Source organism: Zeus faber (assembly GCF_960531495.2).
Source record: "Zeus faber genome assembly, chromosome: 20".
Classification (NCBI taxonomy): Eukaryota; Metazoa; Chordata; class Actinopteri; order Zeiformes; family Zeidae; genus Zeus; species Zeus faber.
Genome location: NC_137207.1, coordinates 17,056,178 through 17,080,115, shown reverse-complemented (window position 1 = coordinate 17,080,115; position 23,938 = coordinate 17,056,178). Strand labels below are relative to the sequence as shown.

Genomic DNA, 23,938 nt, shown 5'->3' with positions numbered 1-23,938 from the left:
CTAAATAATGTCTTGTGTTATGTAAATGTTTTATGCAATTTTGAGTAATCTATTTTTCCTTGTGGTCTCAGATGTTTGAACACCACCGTATATATGCCTTTACACATTTAACCTCCCACTCGCTTATTCACCAAGTAACACAGAGCCGTTCGTAAAAGACATTTCCTCCACAACATAAAGGTGTTTTGTTCACAGTGATACAGTGTCGTTATAATAACGTTGCAGGTATATTCTGTGTGTGATACTCTGCAATGTACTGTGCTGGATGTGATGTCCCTGTTGACGCTAACATGTCTCTCCCTGTCTCTGAGTCTCCCTCCTTTCTGTCGTGTGTGTGTGTGTGTGTGTGTGTGTGTGTGTGTGTGTGTGTGTGTGTGTGTGTGTGTGTGTGTGTGTGTGTGTGTGTGTGTGTGTGTGTGTGTGTGTGTGTGTGTGTGTGTGTGTGTGTGTCACAAGATCAGATACTTCAGTCAGAATCAGAAATTCTACTATGTATGTTAGTACTGAGTTACCTAGGAAAAGCGTCACAGCTTAGGAAGGCCAAATGCATCTAACCGACCCAAGCACCTCAAAGACTGACTTCTCTATTTATTTAGAGTTAACATGGGTGTCGGTGAGTTTTGGAGAACAAATTTATGTTGTAGTAATACCTTGTGTTATGAAATATCATCAAAGCGTTCCTATCCTGAAACACATGTTCCTGCTATTTAGCTTGAAACAGCTGCCGCTCTGTAGCCGAGTGCTTCATTACCTCATTGTTTAAGTTAACCGTAGCTCATAGCAGCCTATGACGATAACAATAATATTTTCAGCTAATAATCTGCTTGAACTAGTTGCATCTTTTTCTTTTTTTTTACAGTTGTTTTGGTATGGAGGATTATGGAATTTCACTGGTAGTGATATCAGCTGAATTTCTGGTATTGTGACATCCTTAGTGTGTTTACATGTGTGCCTACATGTGTGTCAAAGGGAGGCCATGGGTTAAATAATGTTCTGCATAGGCAAGAGTCGTATTATAAAGGGAAGAGACGTTTGAGTGGTGCTACTGGTTGACACCTTGTCCTTAGCCTTAAACCAAATAAGTCAGTCCACGGGCTAAAGGTTTCATCCCTGTTCCCAGGAAATTACAGGGGTGCATATCTTCGCTTCAGCCCACTCCCGTCACCCCGGCGTGACGGAGCTTGGCTGCGGCCTGCATTCCCTATAGCGGTCTGGGGCCACGCGTGAACAACGTTAGCGCAGCCTAATCTCCTATAGCCCCTTCCAAACTGTAGCGTTTCTGTCCAATAGTGGGCCGGCAGCATACCAACTCTGCTGCTGCCGCCTCCTCCACTGCCTCGCTGGCACAGGAAGGTACGTCCCAGAAACACACCCATCCACTTCCTCACTGCGTGAACACACACACACACACACACACACACACACACAAGCACTAAGAGACACACACATACTTCCTGGCTATGTGGTCGTAGTACAGGCTGTACACCAGCCAGCGTAATCCCAACACTCCCTCAACCTATTGCATGCTGCCCTCGCAAGCCTGCACTTACTCTATAACAGCATCCACACACGCAAACAACACGCAAATGCTTATACTGTATACAATGGAATCAGATTAAATTCAGAAATTCACAATTCATTAGGAGTAACCTCCATCATTACACCCATTCCACTCTGCCCCCTCCACACCCCGCCAGGGCTGTGTAGGCGGCTAAATTTGGCGTGCATCTGCAGGGGGGGGCCAGCAGGAGCTGGGTTGGCGTGCTGCCATCGTCGGACCTTTGGTGTGGGTGGGTGGGCGAGGTTGGGGGTACAGCCTAAGGATAAGAACCAAACAGAGAGATTAGGGGATGGTTGGGTGGACTACACCACTTTTCCCCACTAATTAATTGTTTTGTATTAATTGTATGAACCGAGGCCCTGCTCTCAACCTGCTCAAAAGAAAAGAAGGGGTGGTGAAGGTCGGCGATTCCGATGGGTGGCTCCAGGTACAACAGCACTAGTAAACTAAACCATGTAGAACAGATCAGATTCTCTGCCACTTTTCCTCCGGAGCAGAGAATCTCCTCTGTTCTGCAACGTGCAGGACATCTCTGTAGCTAGGAGCTGTCAGTCAGGTGGATTATCACAATGGGAAGGGTAGGTGATCTGCTCAGTGTTATGATGAGAGTAACGCGGGTGGGTGCGGGGTGTTCTCACTGGAATGTGTGATTGGTGCCATTCAGTACGTTGCGATTCAGAATGACAGTGATGGCCCGATTTGTCAGTTCGAGTCCTGCGTTTGCCGGGGGGCGGGGGCGGGGGTGTCGGAGGCCTCCTCCCCGTCCTCCTCCGGCTCACTGAGACCAGAGGAACAATCGCCAGTTCGTAAGTGCTGTCAATTCATACAACATCATCATTCGACAGCACCAGGCCCTGCTACAATTTGACCTGGTTCTCATATTATGTCGCTCACCGCCAAAGAGTTCTGTCCTTTTTTTTTTTTTTTTTTTTTTTTTCCTTCCCTGATTTGCTGGATGCTCCCTTCTCTCGTGTGGCTGAGACGAGGCTTGGCAGTTTGCTCATGGTGCTGCCTCTTATCCAGTGGCGTCAAAGTTCTGTACGAGAACGGCGTGTAACCTGACCGCCGTGTATGCCTCGCTTCTTCTCGCATGTGAATGTCCCGTGTGGTTCTACGCTGTACAGACGCTACGACGGACGCTCCTTCGGGTGTTGTCCAAATGTGCTCCTTCCTTTCTCGCAGATCGTTGATCCGATATCTGTCCAGAGCAGGTCCCCCTATCCAGTGTAGCTCATTGGATGAGGTCTGGTCCAGATGTTGGGTAAGCGATCGGTCTCCTATTGAGGAGAACAAGAGGGGAAGGGCGCGTTTGGAGGGCGGTGGAGCGCCGTCCCATGTCAGTCCTTGCACCGTCCTTTCTGCTGTGGTAGAAATTGAAGCCCTGTTAGAGGACAAATGTTTGTCCTGTAAAAAAAATTCCCCATCCCTTACTTCCTGGTTGTGGAATGAAAATGATGCATCCTGGGTTCTGCAGTTGTTCTTTTTTTTCTTTTGGATGCTGCATGGCGAGATCGAGACAGAACTTGCACACCACTGTAGGTCCTCGGCCTTCCTTTTCTCTCTTTCCTGTTTGTTGTTCCTTCTTTCTTCTCGCATTTGGTATTGAAAGGTAAGAAGCACAATGACATATCTGGGACCCAGCCGTGTGTGGTCGTGTGTTTTGTGTGTTTGCATGAACGGTGCTCGTCGGCTTGCGGGAAAGGGAAGCAAAAGACGGCTGAGAGCTTTAGAGCCTCAGACTAAAGGGGGACGACTGGAGCCTTTAAAGGAAATCAATGATTTACATTAACCTGGCTCATCCTCCTCCGTGCTGGCGGCAGTTTGGACCTAACCATCACTCTTTTGCTCTTACATCTGCCGGGGGTCTGCCAGACAGGAAATAGATTGAGAAAGTTAACTTTGCTCTCAGAGCCCTGCATCCCCGTCTGCAGACAACAGGAAATGGATGATTATGACGTGAACTTAACAAACTGCTACAGCAAAGGAGAACACGGTGGAACACATTGAACACCAGCCAGTTGAGATGTCATTGAATATTTGGTTATTGCAGTGGTTAAATGTAAACAATTAAAGTGGTCTTTAAGAGTCTTTTCAGCAAAGTAATGCAATTTTCTGAACTTCATAGACTGTACTAGTCAATGCCTCTACCTGCTCGGCCATGATATCCACATTACGAATGATTTTTTTCTCAGATATTCCTTGTGCTTGACTATCTTATGAAAGCACCAACAGTCCTCCCCAAAATATTGTCAAATTATCCATATCAAGGTATTTGTGATCTTTGATTTAGTCAATATCTCCCAGACCTTATAGATACACCGGAGCATAGTTTTTGGCCGGGCTGGATAAACAATTTTCGAAGACGCTTGGAAACGGAGGTAGAATGAAACTCTGAGCACTAAGCGGGGAAACTTATCCTCTCTCTCTTTCTCTCTGTCCCTCTGCCCCGCCACTCTTTTTTACAGCATGCAAAAGTTTACTTAACAAGAAGTCAGAATCTGCCAAGGTAAGATCGCCCATCCTCATCTCTTTTCTGTTCTCTTATCTCTCTCTTTCCGTTTTCGCCTTTTCTGTTACTCTATCTGTTTTTGTTCACCTCCCTCTCTTGCTCTATCTCGCTTTCTCTCTCTCTCTCTCTCTCTCTCTCTCTCCCTCTCTCTCTCTCTCTCTCTCTCTCTCTCTCTCTCTCTCTCTCCCTCCAGACTGTGGCTGCGTACAGTCACTGGTGAACCTTCTTGTGGTTCACTGTGCTTCCTCATTTCAGTTCCTTAGTGCTTTGGTTGTAATGTGTTATCTAGTTTGGGGCTTTGTTGTTTTGTGTATGAAGTTTTTAGGATGAGTCTTTCTTGTCCTTTTCCAGTACCCCCCCCCCAACCCCCCAATCCCATTACATGCACACACTAATATCTACTACATAATACATGTTGGTACTATCCTCCAGCATACTTACTTAGCATGTGAGTGAAAAAAAACAATGGATTCTTGGAAATACTACATCCTCAAGTAGCCACTTTTAGCACATTGAGGGTTGATATTGGCACTGTATAAAATCTTTTACTAGGGTCTTGACCTCACAGTTCGCATTGTTGGATACACCCGCCAGCATGGTGTGTTTGCTGTGAGGTCATCCTAGTACTTTTAACATACTCTTTATGCACACTGTGGTTTCTGACCTACTAAACACTAGTTTAGGATACTAAATAATATGTTAGTATGCCGTTCTGGACATAGCAACACACACACACACACACACACCACTACCACCTATCAGACCTCCCACTCCTCGTAGACCGCCCCAGGAGGTGGGGGTGGGAGGGTCACTCAGTGCAGTTAAGTGGTGGAGGCATACAGAGTTAGTGGAGCAGTAAAACGGATGCTCCGGAGGCCCATTCTCCTGTACTCACCATCTCTCATTTATCCGCTTAGCCCTCAACGGCCCCAGGAGCTCTGGATAACATTACACCTCCACCCCCAACCCCCCGCCCCCCCCCCCCCCCCCACTCCCTCCTTCCCCTTTTCCTCCCTAAATGCTGTATGACTCTAATACGTCTGTGCCTCTCTTCCTCTCTGTGTGTGCGTCCCATGCGATGTCGATTTTGTGTGTATGTTTGTACACTTTAGCCCTCGACCAACAACAGTAAGAACAGTATAGTGAGCGCCATCAATGCCCTGAAAGACAGCAACATGGCCACCAACTCGCAGATGGTACAGTAGGCCGTCGCTTGTAGTTCAACCCACCCCCATCCCACTCAAACCCCCACTAACACCATCATGCTGCTTTGGACAGTACGTAGCACTGTGTAACCCAGGTCATCGTCACATCATTCCTCGCCGCCAGGTTAACCTCCCTGACACACCACGTCCCCAAACGCAGTGGTTCTCAACGTTGGGTCCGGGACCTCCAGGGATCCTTTAAGAGGGTCCAGGGGGTCCCCCTCAGAAAAATGATCACTCGTTAAACTTACAAGGCATTAGCACCATTAGAGAGTACTCACTGTTTTGGTCCTAGTTTTGCTGTTATCTCTCTAATTATAGTAAAAACATGTACGTACACTACATAGCCAAAAGTATGTTGACACCTCTTTACTGCCATAGAAAGCCACCTTTCCAAAAAGTCACTTTGTCAAATTTCTTCCTTGCTCGACCTGCCCTGGTCAACCTTAAGTTCTGTTATTGTGAAGGGGAGACGTCTAAGAGCAACAGGCCAACCGCAAAGCCATAGGCTACACAGGCTCACAGAATGGGACCGTCCTCGTTTGCAACACTCACTACTGAGTTCCCAACTGCCTCTAGAAGCAACGTCGGAACAAGAAATGTTGTTGTCGTGAGCTTCCTGAACAGGGTTTCTATGGCCGAGCAGCTGAGATCACAAGCCTGAGTTCACCATGCCCATTGCCAAGCGTTGGCTGGAGTGGTGTCGGGCGCGTGCTTTACACACCATTGGACTCTGGAGCAGTGGAAAATGCGTTCTCTGGAGTGATGAATCACGCTTCGCCATCTGCCAGTCTGGTGGACTAATCTGGGTTTTGCGTATTCCAGGAGAAGGGCGCCTACCTGAATGCATAATGCCAACTGTTAAGTTTAGTGGTGGCGGAATATTGGTCTGGAGCTGTTTGAGATTGAGTTGTTGAGTTTCTCATGATTTGGGCTAGACCCCTTAATTCCAGGGAAGGGAAATCTTAATGCTACAGCATACAATGACAGAGAATTGTGTGCTTCCAACTTTGTGGCAACAGTTTAGGGGCTCTTTTCTGTTTCAGCATGACAATGTCCCTGTACAAAAAGCATGGTCCATAAAGAAGAGTTTCCTGATTGGGTGTGGAAGAACCTGAACCCCATTGAAGACCTTTGGGATGAATTAAAACGCAGACTGTGAGCCAGGCCCAATTGCCCAACATCAGTGCCTGATCTCACTGATGCTCTTGTGTCTGAATGGGAGAAAAAAGTTGTGAGCCATGTTCCAGAATCTACTGGAAATCCTTCCCAGAAGATTGGAAGCTGATGTAGCAGCAAAGGGGGAACCAACTCCAAATAATTACCATGGTTTTGAAATTAAATGTTCAACAAGCACAGATGGGCGTTGTGTTTGGGTGTCCACATACGTTTTGCCATGTTTTCTATTTAAACAATACAACAAATCTTCTCAGATTTGGGTCCCAGAGACAAAATCTTATCAAATGGACTCCATGGCCCAATGTGTATCAAATTGAAGGTCCTTGATGAGGGGGGGAAAAGGTTGAGAATCACTGCCCAAAACGCATCTCACCCTCCATCCCTGCTCTGCTTCAAAACGCTACCAACCGATCCTGTCATCCAACTAACAAACCATCCATCACATCACCAAGTTCTTTAACCAGTCCAACCTTCTGTCCTGATCTAACCCGTTTCATCTCCCATCCAATCATCCATCGCAGCATGTTTAGTTGGAGTTCCGCATAGGTTAGATTCTTTGTGGTGTTGGCATGTGGAATTGTGCGTTGGTCTTGGTAAAAGTTGTTTCTCAGCCGGCAAAAAAGTTAAGTACAACTTAATTCCGCTATGCGGGGGTGGTAGAATGCTGTTTTTAATCCTGACCTGATTGGTTGAGGTTCAAACTGCTGGTCCCAGCTGAGAGGCACTGGAACGGGCTGTTTGGCCCACAGCGACTTAGCAGTCTCTGTGTTTTTTCTCCGCCCACAGGAGTCTCAGAGCACGGTGGTCCACAACCCTCCTGATGGCGTCAAGGTGGGACCAGTGTGTTAGTTTGGTGGTTTTGCTTTTTGTTTGTTATTTCTTTTACTTTTTCCCTTTTTTTATCCTCTGGACAGGAACCACGTGTGTCGGCCAGCAACAACACCGCCACCAGTCTGATTAATCCTTATCTGCATCTGTTTCTCCCAAACTCTGTCACGGTGCCACGCAGGGATCAACGGAGAGCAATGCCACCAATGATGAGGAGGAAATGAAAGGTAGGAAAGGTACTTTAACTCTTCTTTTCTGTTCCCTGCTGTCTCTCTCTCTCTCTCTTTCTCTATACATGTATCTCCCACTCTTGACTGTGTGGGGGGGGGGGTGTGTATGTATATATGTATGTGTGTGTGTGTGTGTGACTGAATGTTTTGTTGCTTTGTGTGTTTGTGTGATTGTGTGTGTTTATATGTACATGTATGCGTGTGTGTTCTAGCAGACAGCTCAGCGCTGAGTCAGAGCAGTGCCACAGAGGAGATGCCCCCCCTCCTGTCCTCACCTCAAAGCTCACCTGCCAGTAAGTGTAACCATGGCAACCAAAAAAAAAAAAAAAAAAAAAAAAAGCTCCCCGGTCGCCCCCATGGATGGATGTAATAAGAGAACTGGATCAGATATGGCAAAATGGCCGCCTGATTCATTTCAGTGAAACTTGCTCGTCCAGCGCAAAATGCCTAAAGCTGCCCAAAGATCTTCCTTTTCTTACAGTGTTGCTTAGCGCTAGAGCCTCCACAAATAAGCCCTGTAGCGCGTGTGTGCGTGTGTCTGTGTACGTGTGTGCGTGTGTGTGCGTGTGTGTGTGCGTGTGTGCGTGTGTGCGCGTGTGCGTGTGTGTGTGTGTGTGTGTGTGTGTGTGTGTGTGTGTGTGTGTGTGTGTGTGTGTGCTCCTGCTTTAATGAAGTGAGTGGCGAAACCACCAGAAATTCATGATAATCGCCTCTCCCTCTACTAAGTGTTCAAGTCCAGTTTTTTTTTTTTTTTCCTTCCTTTGACATTGGATTTAAACTATACAGGTTGAATTTGGACTAGGTTTAGAGAATTAAGAACACGATAGCTAACATTTATGTCAGCTGGAACACAAATGTTGGTGGTCACTCACCTGCATACACTTGGTATATATAAAATTGCCCTCATTGATTTAAAAAATGCCATAATATTAAGAATAGTTTGGAGAGGTGTGTATTCTATGGAACATCTATGGGAATAATTTGTTTTTGGGTTATTTTGTTTTGGGATGACCCCGTCTGCCCGTCCTCACAGCCCCTCCCCCGGTCCGTGTTGTGCCTTGAATGGTTTGCTTCCTGATGGTTGCTTTGTGTCCTGGTGTGTCCTCCATCGATGCTTCCGCCGCTCCAGTTCTGTTAGAGATGCCCTGACCTTTCTTTGACCCCACAGGAAGCCCTGTACACTGCCCTCCCCCATTTGTCTCCTCTTCTTTTTTTTTGACCCCACCTTCCTCTCTCCTCTTTTTCCTCCACTCTGCAGTATGCATCAATACCTTTATTGGGTCCGACGCTGGACTCAGAACTCTACGAGCTCGTAGCTGTCTATCAAGCCCTAAACTCGGTACCATCTACTACCATCAACTAGGGCTGCCCCCAAATAGTCGACCAAACGTTAGTCGGCCAGAAGGGTCTTAGTCGAAAAATAATTTCATTTGTCATTTGGTCGCAGGAAAGAAAAACCTCCATTCAGCAGCTGCGCCTTGCCAAAACGAACCTTAAAACCTACAGTATATGGTTGGACCCATGTATGAAACGCTAGAGGGTTTTTCATTTGAACCAAATTTGAACAAAAATGAATGTTCAGTGTCCTTGTTGGTTGTACTGACAGATCCAGAAGAATAATTACAGCTTTTGATGGTTTGCCGGTAATTAACAGGCGGCTCGCTTCATGCGTGCTCGCTGCGCAACGCTTGGAAGTTAAATTTATGTTTTAAAGGCTGGTTATAAGTTATTGTGTTGGTGTTACTGATAAATTAACAAAATGTTCAGTCCCCTTGCTGGTTGTTCCGACACATACAGAATAGGGATGTTCCTCGCGACTGATTTACCTGACATTTAAACGGAAGTTTAAAGTCTACTTGTCTAAAAGTCAGAAAGAAATATTGTGTATATTATACAAAATATTGCGTGTATTATAAAAAGTATTGCGTATATTATAAGAGCCATTTGAAACTGCTCACATTCTTCAATGCACACAGCCGGGACGGGGAAGGGCAGCACATGACAGAGTCCACAGCAACAAGAAAAGCGCCCGGAAAGGGGTCCCTAATGAGGGAACACCGATACCGGGAAAACCATCTTCCGTTAACCACATTTCGGTGAAAATTATGTTAATGTCATTTAAGTGAGTACATTAATAAAATAATAAGAGGGCTTAATAAGTAAGTAATTAATAGTTAATCTGATCCAGAAGAACTTGACAATTTTTTACCAAAATAAATGCATGGATATATAAAATAATGCAATTTCTGTTCCTGATACTTTCCTTTATACTTGGATGCTACACACACCAAGACGTTAGCAGCAGATCCTTTAAGTCCGGTAAGTTGAAGGTGGGGCCCTCATTGATCTGGCTTGTTGCTCCAGCACATCCCACAGATGCTCAATCGGATCGGACCCTAACCCCATCCACGTGATGTAGAAGAAAACGTGATTCATCAGACCAGGCCACCGTCTTCCATTCCTCCATGGTCCACTTCTGATGCTCACGTGCCCATTGTAGATGTTTTGGCGGTAGACAGAGGTCAGCATGGACACTCTGCAGCTACACAGCCCCATACGCAGCAAGCTGTGATGCAGCTGTTCTGACACCTTTCTATCATAGCAGCATTAACTTTTTCACCAATTTGTGCTACAGTAGCTCTTCTGTGGGATTGGACCAGACAGACTTGACTTCACTCCCCACACGCATCAATGAAACCATGGGCGCCCATGATCCTGTTGCTGGTTCACCGGTTGTCCTTCCTTGGACCACTTTTGGTAGGTACTGCATACAGGGAACCGCCCACAAGACCTGTCGTTTTGGAGATGCTCTGACCCAGGCGTCTAGCCATCACAATTTGGTCCTTGTCAAAGTGGCTCAGATCTTTACGCCATTTTTCCTGCTTCCAACACATCAACTTCAAGAACTGACTGTTCACTTGCTGCCTCATATATCCCACCCCTTGACAGGTGCCATTGGAACGAGATGAACAATGTTATTCTGTGTGTGTGTGTGTGTGTGTGTGTGTGTGTGTGTGTGTGTGTGTGTGTGTGTGTGTGTGTGTGTGTGTGTGTGTGTGTGTGTGTGTGTGTGTGTGTGTGTGTGTGTGTGTGTGTGAGTTTCGGTTAGAAAAAATTGCTGCCGATCCACGTGTCCTGGATGATTTCAATTTCCCCGTGAAATTGGAGAGATTCCAGTCAAATGTAATCTGTATCTATTGATCTTAAAAACAATTGATAGGCAGGCTATATAAAGAATGAAATCATGAATGCAAGTCGATTTATAATATATTTTATTGAATGTTCAAAATAAAATAAGTCCTGTCAGTTAACACCGTTTTAAAAAATTAAAAAATAAATACTTTGCACATTACAATTTGAAATTAAAGTTCTGTTTGTGATCAATAAGTAACAAGTGCAGCTGCTTTATTTAACATTTCACTCAAATACAATTTTGATTAAATCAAAAAATAAATAAATGCCAAGTAGGTCTAATTAAATAACAAAAGTTTATGGTGTTGCACGTCTTGTCGACATATTTAACACAATGGATATTTAGCATCTGCTTTGGGTCAGAACTAAAATATCCAAAAAAACGCCAAACTAAGGATGTATGTGTCCCTGTTGTCAACGATCATCTTTCTGCTACTCCTCCCAGTTCTGGATACTCCTCGTCGCTGCTCCATGTGTGTGTGCATATACATTTATATGTATTTACAAGCGCAACTTGTCCACGGGAGAGGGGGCGGGGCTTATTTCTATATCGACAAACGTGATTCGAGGTGAAAGTTCAGCTTTAGATCGTCCAAACTGATTGGCTCTCCGTTGCAACTTGCCGAACACGGAAATTAACAGATCTGCGCAATCTTTTATCGAAATGATGGCGTCTATTTTATTTCAACGTAGAGGAAAAAACTTCTGTGTAACCTGTTGTACCTGAGCCAGAGAAATACTCTTATAGCTAATAACCCTATTTCTACCTAATACTTGTCTCTGCCTGTACTATATACCGTGTATATAGTACAGTGCTTATCTGGAATAATTGATTGAATGAGAGAGAGGTGGTTTGTCTAGAAACGAGTCTTGAATTTAGTTAACATTTGTCTTAAAGGTCATAACTGTAGCTCTCTGACACCTGCAGACCCCACCCTGCAGGTACTCGGCGTCAGAAAATACCCGGTGGAAATGAGAAGGCTATCAGTGCATCCCTCCTCTTCTCCTTTCTCTCTTTCATAACCTTCTCCCCGTTTTCCCTCTCTCATTCCGCACTGTTCTCTTGTCCCCTGCGAGGGGCTTTTTTTTTTTTTTTTTTTTTTTTTTTCTTCCTCCAATCTCATCCTCGCATTCTGCTCACCTGCACTGGAGGACGACGTGACCCTCCCGTCCCCCTCTTCCTCTCCCCGTCCTGTTTCATCCCTCGCTCTTTCTTCTCCTCGGCCGCTCTTATCACGGCGCCTCTCGCCCTCTGCCCTCCTCTCTTTTTCCTTCCTGCCGTATTCCCCCGCGGGCCTCCGCCAGAACCCACGGCAGAACAATGGCTTTCCGTCCTCTGCGCTTGTTCAGCAGCGTTGGGATAGAGCATACGCACCACACACACCAACGCACTCCCGCTATGTTTTAATGTGCTCTGATCTGCATGTCTTGTGGGGGGAAAAACAAATCGCACTAACACAACGCTGTTTCTATGACGAAAGTAGGGCTGGGTAAAAAAAAATATATATAGTGAAAATACTCCAATACCATTAAATTCTGTTGTTTAAATTTCTGAATCAATTAGAAAATTGTGATATCGATACTTTTGTTTGGAAGTTATGCAACCGTTTTACGCTTAAAAACCATTTGTAACGTGACATATTTTTGTAATGCACCTCAGACGGTGGCAATTAGATACTGATGGTGATCGATATCTAATTGAAGTGATATTGAATATAATCGTGAGATTTTGCGCAATACTGAGCCCTAGCCTGCAAGATGTCTGCCATGTTCCTTTTGGTTTAAATAATGTTTGTTTGTTTTTTTTACTGTTTTTATTGTTATTGTATTGGTTGTCTTGTCATGTTGTCTCATTGCATGAAGTGTGTGTGGGCATGACATTAATACGCATGTTCGTGTCTGTGCACTGAATGCATTAGTGTGTGTGTGTGTGTGTGTGTGTGTGTGTGTGTGTGTGTGTGTGTGTGTGTGTGTGTGTGTGTGTGTGTGTGTGTGTGTGTGTGTGTGTGTGTGTGTGTTGCCATTGACCATACACTGTGTTCCAGCTGTTTCCCCGCATGATGTAAAGCGCATGGCATGGAACAGCACGGGCAACCACAGCTCCAGCCCCGACATGGAGCTGGCCCCACCCAACGCTCCGTTAGGGAGCAGCACTGTCCTAGCTAAAAGCAACACTCAGCAGAGTAAGACCGCTCACAGTGTGTGTGTGAGTGCATAATGTGCATGGAGCTCACTCGGCCTCATAGCTCGTGCTTGCTAGCTAGCCAACCATTTCCTTTACCTCAGCGATAATTTCTACATTTCGATGGAGGGGAAAGAAACATGTTTGTTTTGGTGTTTTCACATGCGACAGTTTCGGTTTGTGCTGAAAGTACGAAGTTCTTATGTCTTTCGACGAGGTGAATGAAGTCTCGTTGGTTAACACAATTCATTAAGTCAAGGAAAGCCCCTACCAAAATCAGATAAAAGAAAATGAGAAAACAGGACAAGATGGCAAATTACATCACATCCAGATTTGGGTTTTGGCTGCAAGGCGTCTGTGGCCACAGAGCGATGACGATAATGATTTTAATGAGATGGACATCCGACAAAATGTAGGAGAGGCTAATTTTTAGGAGTTCACGACTCTCCCCAAACCATGATGCATAACTAAAAACAAAAGGTGGTGGCTGGTCTTCATTCTACCACTCTCCACCTCCGACTGCTTGTGTGCTGATGGAGCCGCTCGGCGGCCTAGCGCGCGCGTAGCAGCTCCAGTACGCTCGTCCTGCGTAGGCGCCTTTTGTTCTCTGTCTCTCTCCGGCTCCTCCATCCTCCAACCCCCCAACCAGTCGCTCACTTTCTCCTCTCTCTCGCTCTCTCTCTCGCTCTCTAGCTCGTAAACAGGAGATCATCAAGATCACGGAGCAGCTGATTGAAGCCATCAACAATGGAGATTTTGATGCCTACACGTGAGTACAATACTTTCAAACCAACAATCAATGAAGACTTCATGTTACACACAGTTTTTTTTTATATCCAAGGGGGGTTCTCAAACTGGGGACGCCCCCCCCAGGAGTGCCCCCAAGGTATCTTAGCAAAATTATTAATTTGATTATATTGTTTTCCATGCTGTAATATAGCATTTAAAGGTGAAAATGCCATTAAATACATTAAGATTATTTAAAATATTTTTTCTCAATAATCAGTGGAATAATAGTGTGGCTATAATAATAGAAAAAATAATCCCCCCCCCCCCCCAGGAGGATTTGTGATCCCGGTCTGACCTCTTTTGAACCCGAGGCCCTTGGGAACCTGGTGGAAGGCATGGACTTTCACAAGTTCTACTTTGAAAACCGTGAGTGTGCCTTAACACACACACACACACACACACACACACACACACACACACACACACACACACACACACACACACACACACACACACACACACACACACACACACACACACACAGAGCCGTAGCCTACCTGCTGTAGCACACCTCCTTCTATGGTCTTTTACATTGCAACAGTGGGCGAGGCAAACAATCCGAGAGGCTTAAAAGGCTCACGGGGCAAACGTAGAACATAAAACACGAACAGTCCGCCTCCTGGTCTCTCTCTCTCGCTCTCTCTGGGGAAGTCAAGCCACACAGTGCCCGCCGGGGCGCTGATTTCCCTGACTCGAAGCAGGTGTGCCGCCACGGTGAGAAGCCCGTGCTGGCATTTGCAGACCACGGACATCTGTCTGCCCCATACCGCCACCGCCTGACTTAGCCTCATGACGAGGCTGACGTTGTGTGGCAGACACCAAATGCTTGAAGTCTGTCTTAAGGGACGACAGTCTCAGTCGAAGATCTGGATCAACATTTAGTTTATTCCTGTATTTCGTCTTCAATGCCACAAGCGCTGAAAAGCCAGTCAGGATACTCACAAGCGACATGAGGCCAAAGGTTGGTCAGGTACCTCTGTGAGAAAGGCAGTTTTAATGCGCTGTCGCAGGAGAGATCCACAGGACCGTCCTTCTCCTCTGCGCTCAGGCCTGCGGTTTTCCAGCTGCACTGCTCTGGGATGGGGAAGTATTCGCGCAGCTTGGTCGTCAAACCAAGCAGGTGCTCTTTGATATGATTGATCACGGTGACGGGAAGCCGCATTTCTACCTTTGTCAAAAGGTCAGACAGATTCTCAAACGACTCAAAGTTTGAGTGGTCAACTCGCCTGGCCCACGTCTCCATTTTTCTTCTGGTCGCTTCTATTTTATTCTGGATATTAGACGTGGTCACTTCTTTTCCTTGGAGACTGAAGTTGAGTCCTTTTTAAGCGGCTGAAAATGTCGGCCAGGTATCCCAATTTAGTCAGCCGCTCAGAATCACTGAGGCGATGTGCGAGTTCAAACTTTGTGTCGAGAAAAAACACCCTCACCTCATCACGCAAATTCAAAAAGCGGCATCAGTACCTTCCCCCTCGACAGCCACCGGACTTCGGTGCGGAACAGAAGCTGCTCAGGGTCACCGCCCATCTCCTCAAATATAACGGAAAATAAAGGAGATTGCGGCGGGCGGCTTTTGATGAAGTTCACTCCTCTGACAGCCTCGTCTAGAACAGCCTTTAGGTCCGCAGCCATTTTCTTTACAGCCAGCTCTTCTCTGTGTACGCTGCAGTGGACAGATGCTACGAGTGGAGCCACAGCTTTCACCGTGTGATGACTCCACTGTCTCGCTCGCTCCCACACATTTGGAGCGGTCCACCCCGTTTGAAATTATGAACGCGTTCAGAATGTCAAAAATGGCCTCAGCAGTTGAACGCGTCGGGAAGGATTTGCAAAACAGGAACTATTCTTTTGCCTCTCCATTGTTTTCATACCTTGCATAGGCGAGCAGGTTTGACAGATTTGTGATGTCTGTCGATTCATCCAGTTGGAGGGCATCAAGACGACTCTCGTACGCTCGTTATCAGCTGTCCTGCGTCTGACTGAGTTACCAGACAATGAGATGAGGATGATTGAACATCACCCCCGCTATCTCTTTTGTGGCGGGAAAAATTCAACTCTCCCCCATTTGTGTGCGGCGTTCCAGCCTTGGCTATGAGTCCAGCGACCCGATAGGACGCTTCCGCTGCCTTTGCGTTCTCGGTGCCCGTACATGAGGTTTCGATGACTTTCTTCCTGCCCTGATGCTCCTTGAGTTCATCATCGAAACAAAATTCAAGAAGCTTGGACGTGTCCTGTTGGTGTTTTGTCTCGAGGTGACGGCGCAGTTTACATGGCAGTTTTCAGAGCTTTGTTTGATAAAATCTCGGAACATACCACGCACAGCGGTAATGGTTCTTCTTTCATGCCTGTCAAAAAAAAAAAATCCCAATGATAAATATTCAGCGCTATACTTTCGGCAGGATTGTCCCGCCAGGACTCCGCTTGTGGATGATGTACCAATGGCTTATTTTCTTTTCATTGTGCCTGATGCTAGCCAACCATCCATTTTGATGATCACCTCAAGTTCAAAAATGTACAGGTGCACGTCGATCGTGGTCCGGCTTGGTCGTAGTACGCCCTACCTTAAGTTCCTAGCCATCAGTGATGATGCATTTTTGAAGTTTTCAAAGAAAAAATACCATGAAATGATTTTTTTTATTTTTTATTTTTTATTTTTTTTTAACATTTAAGAACGTTTTTGGAATTAATAATTTTTTGTCTTGTGTCTTTGTGTCCCATGATTTGGCGGCCCACTTACAATACCCTCTTGCTGGCCTAAACTATCACGTAACGGCTCTCTGCAGAGCAGTGGAAGTCACTTTCACATCTCCTGTGTCCATTCACAGAGGCGTATGAGTTTCAGGTCCCAGAAGACCGGAAGCTGAATGAGAAGATAGGGATTCTGACTCTGCATAACTGAGTCATGAGTCATGTTGTGGGCTATGTACTTCTTCCTTTAGGGAAATAGAATATTTGTTTCACAGTTTAAGCATGATGTTTTTCAGATGGCTAGGTCAAGCAAAGTGCATCCAGACAAATATATTATTAACAGCTTAGTTGTTTAAGAGAGGGAAACAGACGGTATGGGATTGTATCGGCAGATACACAAGGTTGTGGTATCGGTATCGGACATGAAAAAGTGGCAGCCCCAAAAAACTGCTTTACCTCCTTCTTGGTCTTGGGTCTCGGCGTGTTCGCGACCGCGACGGTTTTATCTATCTGAGGTCTGATCAGTCCTCCACCTAAGAGGTACCCCAGTTACCGTACCTCCCTCCGCCCCACGGCAAACTTTTCAGGGCTGGCAATGAACCCCGCCTGCCTCGGGGACTCGATCACGGCGTCCACATGCTGCATTTGCCCCTCCCAGGTGTTACTATGAATGATCATCACCTAAGTAGGCAGCAGGGTGTGTTGCGTGCGGGCGCAGGACCCGGTCCATGAGTCTCTGAAAGGTGGCTGGGACGAACAACCCGAATCGAAGTGTGCGACAGTGGTACAACCCCGAACGGAGTGGAGAACACCGACTTTTCCTTGGACTCTGGCGACAATCTGGAATCTGCCAGTCACCTTTGGTTGAATACAGTGTCGTGAAAAATCGAGCTGTACCTAACCGGTCGAGGAGTTTGGACACCACGTTCACCTTTCGGTAGTCGACACAGAAGCAGACTGACCCATTGGGCTTACCCACTAGCACGATGGGGCTGGACCAGTCACTGGTGGACTCCTCGATGACCATCATGTCCAGCATGGTCTCTAATTCAGCCTGCACCACTTTGCGTCTATGGTCCGGCAGGCGATATGGCTGAGAGCGTACCTTCACTCCCGGGGTCGTTTCCACGTGAGGGTGGATGAGGGACGTGAGGCCTGGCAGGGGAGAGAAAACATCAGAGAGGCGGCCATGTCCGCGCTCTGGGACGGAGAGAGATGGGTCTCCAAACTGGGCCGCGGTATTGTCAGCGGCACATTGTTTAAAAACAAATGATACGGATAGTTGTAAAGTAGTTGATTGTTAATTTCATAGCTGGAAAGGAATCTGCATATCTCTGTTCATATAGACATATAGAGACTTATTGTTTGGGAAAGGAGGCACTTGTTATTTCTCCAGCCGTGGGTGGAGTTAGTCAGACGGGGGGCGCGAGACACAAATCAGAACAGCTTGTTGAATCACATGTTGAGTGAAACAGGCAGCTCACTAAGAACTGACAAATGTATGTGCACAAGCACCGAAAAAGTGCTTTTCATGAGAGGTTTCCTTTAAGTCAGTGAATTTTATTTTAATTTCTACTCAGTGCTGAGCAAGAACAGCAAGCCCGTGCACACCACCCTGCTCAACCCGCACGTGCACCTGATCGGCGAGGACGCCGCCTGCATCGCCTACATCCGCCTCACGCAGTTTGTGGACTCCACGGGTCGCCCGCGCTCCAGCCAGTCGGAGGAGACCCGGGTGTGGCACCGCCGCGACAGCAAGTGGCTCAACGTGCACTTCCACTGCTCAGGGGCGCCTGCAGCACCACTCCAGTGATCAGGTGTGTTTTTGTTGTTGTTTGCATTGTTTTCCTGTCAATTTTTAGGTTTATAATTATTGTTTATCATTGGGTTAATTGTATATTGCCATATTACTATTGTTGTATTCGATTTTGATGTTCAGTGGGAAATGCTTACAAAAAATTATTGGCTATTATGAAAATCCTATTGTAAAATTTAGAAACGTGAGTCACTGTAGCAAAAATAATGAAAGTGTAGTTTTGCCATTTTTCATCCCAGGTCTTTTTGAAATGTTGATTTCCATCATTTATAACGACCTCACTAAATGCTTTACTGTTGAGAAGCTGAGCGCTCTGCGGCAGCATCTCACTGTGTTTAAATGCAGCCCATGTCGCGTGGCAGCTGCAAAAAGCAGCTCGACATAAAATGTGATATTTCTGTTATTCAACGCGAGTGAGTTTCCTGTTTTCAAAAAGAAGATTTTACCTTTTTTTTTTTTTTTTAAGGCTTAAACATTTGCCCCATTGGGCTGCATTTAATCACAGTGAGAACCTGCGGCCGAGTGGTAAGTTCATCATCATAAAGCCTTATAATAAACAGTTATGGGTTGAAAAATAGCAACGCATCCCTTTCAATGTCCTTTTTTGAAATACTTTGTCAACCAATTAATTTTTTTAATTTTCTCCACCTCCCAGTGGTCCTGAGACTCCAGCCTACTGGAGTGTGCGTTTTCGGGGGGCAGTTTTTTCGGCAAGTGTGTTTGAGGGGCTCGTCCTCTGCGTGGATTGGCTAAAGCCAGGAGCCCGGCCGGGCTAGATCGCATCCCTCTCCACGACACCAACCAATCCCGTCCCTCCTTTGACCTGCTGGGGGTCGGCTGAACACAGACTCCGCCCCCTTGGGATGATGCATGCATCTGGCGCCCGACAGGAGGGCGCACCTTAGCCCCCTGACCCCTCCCCCGGCGGCCATCTATTTTCTGCCCGTGCAAGATGAGACACCCGGGGAGGAGAGCGTTTACAGTTGAACTTGTGACAGTTTATGAGTATGAGTAATGAATATATTGTTAATTATGACTAGATGTACCAGAAAAATCACCAAAACTCAACCAAGCATTTATACTTACTATCTAAAGAAGGGAGAAACGGTGGCGAGCTGGGATTTTTACTACGCTTTTGGCATTCTAGTGTTTCGGGCGGAAGGCGTCGCGCTGGGAACCGCACGTTTAACACGTGAACGACGTGGGGGGGGGGGGGGGGGGGTGGACTTTCTTGGAGCAGAAGGGTGTGCGTTGTGGGAGGAGGGGGAGGGGGGGCGGAGCTGGTTAGAGAACCCGACGAAACGAGAAAAAACTTGATATTTGGAGGGGGGGAAAAAAAAAACATGAAACACCAAAGTGTAGAACTTTAGGCTTTTTACGTGTGTTCATGTTCCTTTACCCGTTCGTTCCCTCGTTTCTGTTCTCTCCGGGGGGGGGGGGAGGGAGGAGTGGTGTTTTGAAATTGAAATTGACGTGTGTTTTTTTGTTTGTTTTATTTTTTGTCGTGTTTTTAGAGCCCCCTCCCCTCCGTTCCATTACGTTGCTCCTTTCAAACTGGCGTCCAACCGAGGCTGCTTTTTAAGCAAATATGGAGAGAGAGAGAGAGAGAGAGAGAGAGAGAGAGAGAGAGAGAGAGAGAGAGAGAGAGAGAGAGAGAGAGAGAGAGAGAGAGAGAGAGAGAGAGAGAGAGAGAGAGAGAGAGAGAGAGAGAGAGAGAGAGAGAGAGAGAGAGAGAGAGAGAGAGATGCATGTTATTTTTCCCCCTGCCGCCTCTCCTTCGCTCGCCCCCCCCCCAACCCCCCCGCTCTGAAGGGCGTGGCGTTTTGGTTTAATAATCACTGTGTTAATACAGTGTGTTGTATAGATAGGTGTCGAAAAAAAAAAAGTGTAAAAATATATGTACATGCATCCCAGAGACACAGGTCCTGTGCCCCCCCCCCTGAGAGCGGTCCAGCCGCCTCGACCGCACGACTCCAGGAAATTTTGATTTTTGCTCTTCTTCCATTTTAATTCCTCCGGAAAGTCGTTATTAAATAGTTAGCGAACCGTTTGGTGCATGGAGACACAGATAAAGTCGCACCTCCCCGTCCCGTGGCCGCACGACTGTTTTAATATATTTTTTGGGGGGGGGGTCGGCAGACGAGTTGACGGATCGTCCTCTTCCCTGTTTTGCCGTAGTGTCCTCGCCCGCGATCCCACAATGCTGTGAGCCAACTCAGTCACATATCATCATCTTCATCATATGCACGTTTACACACGCACGCACGCACGCACGCACACACACACACACACACACTCACACACACACACACACACATATATATATATACATATATATACATATATGGAGTGCACGCCTGGCTGGAAGTGCACGCCGGGCGCTGTAACATATCGTCGCCGCAGCTCTGTGTAAGTGCAGCGTGAGCTAATGCTAATCAAATATGTCCGTCCGTCCGTGCAGAGTCGTATCCCGCCCCCACATCGCCCCCTCTTTGTACCTTTTCTCTGTCGTTTGTTTTGTTGTTTTTCTTGTTTTGTTTTTTGGGTTGTTTTTTTTTTTTGTCGTTGTTGCTGTTTGACTTGTCGTTTTTTGCTGTTTGGTAAATATGTCGCTCTGCCAAGCTAGAGTTCTGCACTCTCCCTCAGACACACTCTCACAATAGCACTCGCACAATAACAAAAGGGAGGGAGGGAGGGAGGGAGGGAGGATGGCCGATAACATGGAAGTTAACAATGTTGATCAGTGATCAATTAGGGCTGATTTTATTCTTGTGTTATCTTTCCCCGTAGATTTGGAAATTATGCCTGCTTAGTAGTGAGAGAGAGAGAGAGTGAGAGAGAGAGAGAGAGAGAGAGAGAGAGAGCGGGAGACCTAGTTATCTGCATGTTTCAGTTACGCATTTCTACCATGTACCTACCTAAAATACAGGAATGGAGATGGTTGTTTCTAATATATAAACGATATTTGCATCTTTGAAGCGAGAGCCTCCTCCATCCAAAATGTTGAAATAGGTGACATGAAAACAATGACAAATTTAAAAAAGATTTAAAAAGTACAAAAAAATAAAAAAATACAAAAATGTTTAAAATTCACAAAAAAATAAAAAATAAACAACATTTTTAAAAAACGGATTGAGGAGCCGTAGCTTGGTATGAGGCCCTTGATGTTAGCATTTTCCCTGCGTTGTATGGATATATTACTATTGGGCTGCGCTTTCTACCCCCAGCCTTCACCTGGATGCTGGAGTTTTTTTGCATGATCATGATGTACACTGAAATACAACCATGAATTGACGACTATCAAGTGTTTGTCTGAGTGTTAGTTGGTCTTCATCCTAGCTTTGTTATTCTTCAAAAACTTGGATCTTGAAAGTATTTAATAAAAATACTATTTCAGCATCTTTGCGTCGCCTCTGCATTTTCTTTTGTTCATACGTCCATTGTTCCTTCTTGTTGTTATTATTATTAAAATTTTCTTTTTTAAAATATTTTATTTGTGATATTGCTGATCTGGAGTATTACTAATGACAATGACTCGGGTGTTTACATTTTTTTGATTAACAACTGAAATATTTCCCAAACCAGCCCCATGATTCATTTTATTTCATTTTTTTGTAAGAATAAGGAGCAGAAGTGAAAATTTCAAAAAACGCTTTGACGCGACAAATTGCTTTTTCTGGAACATGAGACTCAACACTTTTCAAAATCCTTAAAAACCTTCCTCTGCAAATCTGAAATTGAGGAGACCGCCCTTTCAGAGAGGGTCGTCGCATTTCCCAAAACCTCATCTATCGAACGACAACTCCATTTTTTCCATCAGACTCAATAATGAAAGTGTTTTCAAACTCATGTTGCGTTGACATTTTTTCCATCTCTCTGTCTCTTCTGTCTAAAATCCGACTTTTATTGAAATTTTGTGGATTCGTCTCTTGGAAGATTTCCACAAGACGGATGAGGGCGGAGAGAAGTGATTTAGAGTACGACTCCTTAAAGCTCTGAGCTGAAATGCATACGGGCCAAACATTGGGCGTGGCCAAAGAGATTTGGATCTTGTCAGACCGATGACGCCCCCAGTTTCAATTCAATACATCAGGTGTTCAGAAGAGATTTTTGGAAATCCCATTTGATGTTTCATCTAAATAACAATTTTTTTCTTCAAATTACCGGTAATTATTGCCGTTAAATGGTTCCCTCCCATATCCAAGCAGATAATATTCTTTATTTTCCCTTTCTAAACTGTTATTTACCTATTTTGTCACATTTTCATGTCAGAAATGTGCTTCCATTTCACAGTTTCCACAATTTGCAGTGGTTGTTAAGAGAGATGTGGCTAATCCTCTGTCCTGTTTTGTATTTTTCTAGTTTGAAAAAAAAAAAATATATATATATTTTTTAGGGGAACATGACTCAGAATACGATGAACTGGAAATGTCATCCGCTCAGACTATTAAAATGAGTATTAATATTAAATGACTCAGGAGTCGGGAGTCACTCCAGAAAAAAAAAAAAGAGTCGTTTGCTTGTCTCGTTGGCGACTCTTATTCAGCCTGACTCACAGGCTGAACTGAGACTGGATCCGGAACCGAAAGAGCAGAGAGCCCCCGAGTCCCAAGCGGAGGGCGTGGTTGGTTCAGGCCGGGACGGAGCAGGTTCAAGCCCTGATTTTTCCATCCCAGTCCTGTCCCTCGAATGAAATGATTTGGAGGACACGACCAACATGTATTAGACTCGGCGGCGAAAGCGCGATAAGGTCGCCGCCGTCGGGGGACTTGAGGGTTCGATGCCGGGTGACCTTTTGAAAGCCGGCAACACGAGCGCGTGTTTAAAAATGCCCGGAGAAGAAGGATCAGCCCGGCGGCGTGACGGTGTTGCGGTCGCGCGTCCAGTCCGAGTCGGGCGGCCGGATCCACTCCCTCTCGGCATCGGCAGCCCGATCGGGCGCTCGCCTCCTTCCCCTGGCCCCCAGGATCCACGGCACCAACGGGGCGGAGGGGGAGTCGGACCGGCCGCCTGCCGAAGGACGGGACGCACGATTACAACACCACCACCACCACGCCGGGCGTCGCCGGCGTCCAATCGGTTGCGTCGTCCAATGTTCGATTGAAGAAGAAGGACTCGAAACCTCGCCTTCACGCTCCGCCTTGGTGGCTTTTCAAAAGGTCACCGGGCATCGAAACCCTCGAGCCCGCCAACGCTGAACTCCTCAACCAACAACTTCTCTCCTCGAGCCACCGAGTCTCACGGACGTCTCCTCCGATCATTTCATTCAGGGGACAGGGCGAGGACGGTTTACCGTTTACCGTCACCGATTCACCCGGTTGATTTATCTTCTGCCTGGAATTCGGACGACGTAGCTCCTTCTGCTCCGCTGTGTTGCAGGCGTGGGCTAGAAATAAATTAAAAAAAAAAAAACAATCTGTGAGTCGCAAGCCCTGCAGCCGCGATCTCTAAAAGTACAAGCCCGTGTTTCCTCTCCTCCGCCCACCAGGTCGGCGTTCACCCTTGTGCCTTCTCCGAGGGCCTTTTCTTTCTGATTCGAGAGATACATATGGGATGCGAGTGACGCACGGCGCCCGTCGCCGGAGCGACAAAGGACGACCAAAAACAGAAAAGCCACACGAGGGGCCCCCCCGGGCGCCCGAGGCTCCCGGCAATTGGCGAACCGCGCCATACGGACGGACGGCCCCGTGGACACCAGCGGATAGAGGGGCGTGTCCGACGCCTTCTCTCCGTCCATACCTTTCGCTTTGGTTTCTTTC

General features: G+C 46.4%; 1 protein-coding gene across 10 annotated transcripts in view; it reads left to right on the top strand.

Moving 5' to 3' along the window:
- The window catches only part of camk2g1 (calcium/calmodulin-dependent protein kinase (CaM kinase) II gamma 1), a 40,336-nt gene extending 20,983 nt beyond the window's left edge, over positions 1-19,353 (top strand). The window contains exons 13-23 of one of the 10 annotated variants that reach the window (XM_080021137.1): positions 1,291-1,353; positions 4,027-4,067; positions 5,183-5,266; positions 7,241-7,285; positions 7,464-7,509; positions 7,728-7,805; positions 12,750-12,887; positions 13,580-13,655; positions 13,947-14,041; positions 17,944-18,180; positions 18,835-19,353. In XM_080021137.1, the coding sequence (XP_079877263.1) occupies positions 1,291-1,353; positions 4,027-4,067; positions 5,183-5,266; positions 7,241-7,285; positions 7,464-7,509; positions 7,728-7,805; positions 12,750-12,887; positions 13,580-13,655; positions 13,947-14,041; positions 17,944-18,176 (899 nt within the window). In that variant the 3' untranslated portion in view covers positions 18,177-18,180; positions 18,835-19,353. Of the gene's footprint in view, positions 1-1,290; positions 1,354-4,026; positions 4,068-5,182; positions 5,267-7,240; positions 7,286-7,463; positions 7,519-7,724; positions 7,806-12,749; positions 12,888-13,579; positions 13,656-13,946; positions 14,042-17,943; positions 18,181-18,834 lie in introns of all 10 variants that reach the window. The other 9 variants (XM_080021136.1, XM_080021134.1, XM_080021138.1 and 6 more) reach the window with 9 other exon arrangements.
- Positions 19,354-23,938: the final 4,585 nt, after the last annotated feature.